Raw genomic sequence first — 7,414 nt, forward strand, 5'->3', positions numbered from 1 at the left:
GAAAAAAAAATTTGTAAGAAATGTTATGTTCATAACATTTTTGCAATATTTTCGTAACAAATCCTAAATAACAGGTTGTTACTGATAAATAAAAAATAATTTCAGTGGTAAGTTCAAATTAGAACTAGTAAAAACTTACAACCTAGGTTTTGTTGTGAAAGTGTTGTAAAAATGCTGTGGACATAACACTTCTAAAAATTTGCTTAAACAAACATATTAGCCTAAAATATCAAATCAAATGTTTAATTGTAATTTTTTTAAAATTGTGTTTCAACTGGCATATTTTAAAATTGATATTTTTTATATATAACAAAATGAACACTTTTCAAATAGCTAGTTTGTTAGTATTTGCTTTAATCTTTAGCCAAATTTGTTGGATTTATGTGATATATTTTTTCAAGAAAGATAATGTATTTTGTTTATATTAGTACTTATTTAGGCAATATGTTAGTTATTGAATAGGAGATCAATAGCTTAATAATTGCTTTTTTATTTTATTTTATTTTTTATACAAGATATCTAAGTGTATATGTGTGTGAAACTCCCTCCTAGAGACTTGAACCCTGACCTTTACCCCCACACCCCACAAACATTTATACTTGTGGAATGACTACTGCACCAAAGGTGCGTGGTGGTAGCTTAATAATTGCTTGGTTGTGTATATTGAAAAAGATATATCTGATAATATTAATACTAAGACTATCATATCACACAACAATTTTAAAATATGAAAACTTGTAAAAGAAAATTTTAAAATTTTAAAACTTTATATGTTTGAATATGTTTTTATTTTGTGATGTTAATTTATTCAAGTTTTATTATTAATTTTTTTTTTAAATTAAGTGTTTTCAATGACTACTCTGAAAAAACTTTCTATAGCCGCCACTATTCTCGCTTATACCAAAAATCGATTGGTGTCTTGATCTGATAATAAAGATCTATTATTAAGAGTAAATGCCAAATGTTTAAACTCTAGAAAAAAGAAAAAAGAAATATGCAAAAGTTTATAAACATATAACACTGCCTAGAATTTGTAGACCCTTCCGGCTATAACACTTTTCACTATTTGACTCATTCCTTGACGTGAGATAATAGGGTACGCATCTTAAAAGTATTAATCAAGACGTTCTTTTTGTACACATTCTTATTTTATTGCAAATGCTTGACAGTCATGTTTGTATCCTAGTTCTTTTGCGTGCACCTCTTGTCAGCTTCAACCTTCGATTCTATTTTTGAGTTATTTCATGACTTGTAAGCAATGAAAAAAATTGATATAGAGCAACAAGTAGAGCAAGAAAATTCGACTTAAAGAATTTTCATCATATAAAAAGTATAACCTTAATTGAATTATTCAAAGTTTTGAATTTAAACAGTAACGACAATGTAGACAGTCGAGAAAAGAATGCTTGAAGAATGTGATATTAAATATTTTTCTCCCACATGGATAAGCAGACATTGACTAACATAGATGAACCTAAGAGTATTGACATAGATGATTTCAATTTTCAAAAAGTAATCTACAGTCAAAGTAGGTTTGAATCTAAACCTGATGGCTAACGAAAATTTGGCCATGCCAAAGCTGGCATGATATTTGAACAGGTAACAATACAGTCAAGAAACATTTACAACTCATCGTGAAATTTTCTTTCTGAAAAGGAAATTTCTGGTTGATATTCGAGCAGATACCTAGCAGCCAATGATGCATGTAGTGCAGCACCATAAGGGAATGCATCTTCATTGACTTGATAGTATGGTGAATGCTCTGATTCTAGCCGTCCACGTGTCACATTCTGCATTCCAAGTAAGAAGAAGTATCCAGGTATGACCTCTTGGTAAAATGCAAAATCTTCAGATCCCATCAACGGTTTAATATCCTTCACTTTATGAATGCCAATCATATCCCCAGCAACATTTAGGAAGTGCTCATGCAAGCCTTTGTGGTTTATGGTTGGAGGGTAGAATAGTTTTGCTTCTGTGAAAAAATCCACTGTTGCATTGCACCTCTGCACAGCGGCCTGCCCTCTGATAACCTGTTAGAGAAGTAAATCAACTTGTTATGGTGATAAGAAGGGGGACTGAATGGGAGGTAACCATTGAAAAATCATTTTCAGTTGGGATAATGCATGAAAGAAAAAGCTGATTTCCTGCTTCTTGGCAGTATATTAGTTACCAGACTTTCATTATCAATCCTAAAGTATGTGAAATGCAGATTCTGCCACATATATTGTAATGCATCTTTTAACTTCCATACCTCCTCAATGCGATATCGGAGTTGCATAAAACTTTCCTTAGAAAATGCACGAAAAGTGCCGCCAATTGTTACAGAATCTGGAATAACATTGAATGCGCCACCTCCTTGGAATTTCGCAACCGTAACTACCTGCAAGGGCATTAAGCAGATTTATAGGATTGTCGCAATAATGATGTATTTCACAGATACAATGTCTGGCTTGCATGAAAATAATGTTTAACAGAAGAAGCAAATTCCGCAGACCATTCTAAGGAAAAGATATCAGAGAGAAGTTTTCTTTCATATTTACATCACCTAATCACGTTTTATAGGCTATCACCAAGTGTTAATCCCCTGAAAGTAGAGGAAGAAGCGTATGATCTAAATAGGGTCCTAACCTTTTGCACTTTTACATTGACAGCCTGAAAGTTATCACAGCATCAGCTAATTCCCCTATCAGTCCTATTTGTCTCCTCTTAAAAGAGTGTTCAAGAGCCTCATGTTTTTTCAAGAGAATTCTAACAATTTTTTGATAACATACTAAGATTATTGCAAAGTCTTTAATTACATAAAAAATACAATTTGTGGCCTCTACCTCTCATGTCTTGGGAGGGGGGGGGGGGGTGGAGTTCCTTCTTAAGTCTTGATGTTTTTACTGCTAATCAATGCTGTAGGCATGCCAAGTTCATAGTGATTAATCCTTAATTTATTTTCAGCAACAAATATAATTTTTTAATGAGAACAACAGCTTCATTTACAAGCTACGTAATTACTTTTCTCTGGCTCATCATAATTCTTTCAGGTACAATTAATAGATGTGGCAAACATGATGATTTTGAGGTTGGTTTCACAACAATCACACTTGTTGCCAGCCAATTAGGTTGTACCGTATCATAGTAGAGATAAGTGTTGAAGTCACTGCACAATGAGGCACTAACCTCTAGTAGGTGCCAAAATAGGATGCTCTACTTTTCCTGATACGGAAGCAGTGCACCTTTATTTATTTATTTTCACCAAATGCACCTAAAGAACTTGAAAAGGGGTGGTTGAGGCTGTATAGAATATAACAGTTTCTGTAGATAGTGATGCACTTTAAGCTAGAGGACTCTAAACATGTGCTAAATCATTCTATAATATTGGATAAAGAAAAACGGGGAAATGAACCCAAATTATGGTGAAGAAATGAGATGTACCTGTGGGTCCAGAGGATCAGCTTCACGTGAAACAAGATGTTGTAAGCTAACAATCACATTAGAGGCAGCCAATATTGGGTCCACAGAGTGCTGAGGAATGGCCGCATGACCTCCTTTACCACTTATGACAGCTTCAAAGAAACCGTTCCCAGCCCCTATGGGACCAGCTTTGGAGTGCACTTCACCCACTGCTAAGTTAGATGAAACGTGCAAGCCAAAGATAGCATTTACATTCTCTAACACCCCCTCATCTATCAACTTCATAGCCCCTCCACCACCTTCCTCAGCTGGTTGGAAAACAAGTACAACTGTTCCCTGGTAAAAATTGGATAATATCAGAAGCCAAAAGGGGGCAAAAAGAACCACAGAAAATCATTCAAATTACAAGTGATTCATGGGCTATTAGTTGTGTTGTCAATCGCTTTTTAGGTGGCAAACCTTCCATCATACAGATTTCATGTTTTGGAGCTCCCCACCCCATACTAAAAAAAAAAAAGGTAAGGAGAAAAGTTTGCAATTAATCATCCATCCAAAAGTGACAAACTATATCTTATTATGTAATGGAGAATCAGATTTCTTTTCTGGTACCTCACAACTATTATTAGCACTTTTGAGCCCCTTTCTAAAGGTATATCACTGTAGCAAATTGACTTTTGCAACATTCATGGATTCTAATCCCTAGTACTTGGTCATATGCTCTATACATATTGGAAAAAAAATGCCCCTGAAACCAGTAAAATATCCATATACATTTTTTTACCAAAAAATAGAGAGGCTTTTTCTATGGTATCATTGAGCTGATTATTTAGACACAAATCAAGCAGTGAAAAACCACTTGAGCAAATAGGAGATCAGTAGATTGTCGTTTTTAACTTTTTTGTAAGGAGGGTAGTAATTTAGTCATGTGAAAATAATCTAACATAGTAACAATTTTGTCTATACAGGATTTCATTTAAAAAAAAAAAAAAAAATTACCTATACAGGATTTGAAATTAACAAACAAACAAAAAGTCAACAGACCTTTATCTCTTCACGGTGCTCTTGAAGTATCTTCGCAGCTCCAAGAAGCATTGCTACATGAGCATCATGTCCGCAAGCATGCATCTTCCCTGGAATTCTACTCTTGTGCTCCCACTCCAGCATTTCCTGTAAATTTAAGAGCCCTATCAACATAGTTCACAAAGATACATTCTTTTCTAATATTATAATATAAATCCTAGTTGCCAAACTCTCACTTACATATTCAACCTGAACAAAATTACTCAATCTTGCAACAATTAAACTCTCCAATAACACAACTTGCTTTGCTTATATAGAATAAAGTAACAAAACTTAATCAAACCTGCATAGGAAGGGCATCCATGTCAGCCCTTATGGCCACAAAAGGTGGTTCACCAGTCCCAATGAAGCCAATAACACCAGTTACAGCAACTGGGTACTTGTAACTAATACCCATCTTATCCAATTCAGTTCTGATAAGCTTACTAGTCTCAAATTCCTCATAACCCAGTTCTGGATTCTCATGTATTTTCCTTCTGATTCCCACCATCCAATCAAACAGTTCTGGTCTCTTGGCAAACTGGAGAAACCTTTTGGGGATTTCTGTGAGCCCATTTGAGCTTGAAGTAGGAGAATCTGAGAAACTGGGTGTCGGACAAAACAAGTTAAGAATGAAAATCAAAGATACCCACTTGGAGAAATTCATGATTAATGGGGAATTGAGCTTGGGAGTTGGGATTGAAAGTAGCAGGCAAAAAAGAAAAAAAGAAGAAGGCTTATGAGAAGCTTTGGAGGTAATATGGGTTTCAGGCTTCAGTACTTCTTTATAAGTAAGAATGGTTAAAGGCTATAAGAGAAGTTCAAAACTAGCATGAAAGTGACGCACATTTTAAACAATGAGGAAAATATGGAATTGTAGACTTTGGAATATAGAAAGACCCGTGTTCTCTAATAAGATGTGGTCAGTCCGACCATGAATCTGTTTCAACTTTAAAGCAGTGGCTGCAAGTAACTATTAGTCACACAGCCCACCCACGTGCTAAATTCTAATACCCCACATGTTGTTTTTAAAGTTATCCAGTTATCCTTTTCGTTTTTACAAATTGACTTTTGCGGAGGGAGAAACAATAATTTTAGGGTAATTAAGAAAAAAATAGTATGCTTTCAAAAAAAAAAAAAAAAAAAAAAATGAAAGCATACCTTTTCATTCTGAGTTTCAAAATTCTCATTTGAATATTTGCTATTACCACCATTGGTATGTAACATGCCCAAAGGAGATTATCATGCTCACGAGCATGCTTGTCACTATCGCAGCAACATCTCCACAGGCATCATTACAGCTTGAGCTTGGGATGTAATTAAGAAAAAAAATAGTAAATTTATATGAAGGTATTAGATAGTTAAAAGCAGTTTGCCACATGAGATAATTATTGCAAAATTTGTGAACTTTTATGTGATACTAAAATTACGCGAGGGAGAAACAATATCGCTAAGAATACAAGATTTTATTAAAAAAATTTATAAGTTGTTAAGTTGTTATTGATAAATAAAAAGATGATATTACAAATTAGTAATAATTTAACAATTCAATTGTTATTGTGAAAATTTTTGTGAACGTGGAGAAATTGGGGTCATTGTTTCTCATCCGGGGAAAAACAGGCTTGTACCAAGTCAATAATTCTAATCCTTACACGTAACAGTAATTTTGATTTGTGTTAAATATTTTGGACTAGACCAGTTCAAAAAGTTGACCCACAATAGGTTAGTGCATAACAAAAAATTGTCTCCCTTGATTTCCTACAATTAAAGGCCAATAGCTTGCTACAACTATTCTTTTCATAATTTATAGATAGGGTGTAGGAATAATCACCAATAGTATTTGAGAATGTAAGAAATAGAAGAAAACTTTATTCACCTCTTTCTTGCGGATATGGATTGTGTGTCATACTTTAGACGCAAGCACCACTATAAAAACATAAAAAAAAGTATTGTTATTGATGTGAACCAAACAAACAGCCTTTAAATTGATCCTAAATGTAAGTGCATATTTTCTTCATTTTGTAACTAGTAAACGTTTTTATTTCAAACTTTGATTATTTTATAAGAAAAGTAAAAAATGGCAACGGACAGCAGTGAGGAGATTAAATGGCTATTGCACGCTAATTGGCCCCACTCGTATCAGACTCCATCCATCGATCTGATCGCCATCACCAACCATTGATCTTGTTCCTCTTTTTTTGTTTGAGGGACTGATCTTGTTCCTCATTGTTGTTGACTGTTGTTGTAATTCTATTGAGACAAACTTTTTTTTTATTTTCTATGGAAATTGAGACAAACTTTGTTTTGTCATATCACGTATGGGCCGCGCATGGATTTAGTGGTGTGCTGGCCCTAGGCAATGTCCCTTTTAGAAGCTCAATGGTCATGGGTGTACTTCAATTTTTGCCAAGGTTCTCGTAACTAAGTGGATGGTAGTTCATGGTGTTTTCACTTTCTAAGAGCATTCACAGCAGTGGAGCTAAAAAATTAGCTTTTTAGCTTCACCAAAGGTTACTTTATCTATTTTACCTATACATATCTACACATATGCTGCAGCAGTGGATCTATTTTAGCTTTCAACACAATAAAATAATATAAACATCACAATAAAATAATATATCTCCTACAATAAAATAATATATCCCACAACTCAAAAAACATTCATACAACCAACCACAACCACCTTTACCATCAGCCACAGTCACAACCACCACCACCACCACCACCACCACCACCAGAAAAATCAACCAAAAAAAAAAAAAAAAAACCAACCGAAATCTCCAATCTTTTTCCTCAACCCAGACCAAACAAAATCACCAATTATAAACAAAATAAAAATCATCAATCATAGAGCTGGGCTTCGGTGAGGAGGACAATGTCGGCGTGGGTCTGATCGGCGTGGGTCTGATCGGCGGGGAGCTTGCGTGGAGCTGAATCGGCATGGGTCTGATCG

General features: G+C 34.6%; 1 protein-coding gene across 1 annotated transcript; it reads right to left on the reverse strand.

The window, feature by feature from the left end:
- Nucleotides 1-1,390: 1,390 nt before the first annotated feature.
- On the reverse strand, nt 1,391-5,386 carry LOC142636532 (IAA-amino acid hydrolase ILR1-like 4). The gene is made up of 5 exons (XM_075810786.1): nt 4,766-5,386; nt 4,444-4,569; nt 3,424-3,738; nt 2,252-2,380; nt 1,391-2,030 (listed from the first exon to the last, which is right to left on the reverse strand). Exons 1-5 carry the CDS (start codon nt 5,126-5,128, stop codon nt 1,623-1,625), a joined length of 1,341 nt encoding a protein of 446 aa, XP_075666901.1. The 5' UTR covers nt 5,129-5,386; the 3' UTR covers nt 1,391-1,622.
- Nucleotides 5,387-7,414: the final 2,028 nt, after the last annotated feature.

The sequence above is a fragment of the Castanea sativa genome, chromosome 5 (assembly GCF_040712315.1).
Source record: "Castanea sativa cultivar Marrone di Chiusa Pesio chromosome 5, ASM4071231v1".
In the NCBI taxonomy this organism is placed as follows: domain Eukaryota; kingdom Viridiplantae; phylum Streptophyta; class Magnoliopsida; order Fagales; family Fagaceae; genus Castanea; species Castanea sativa.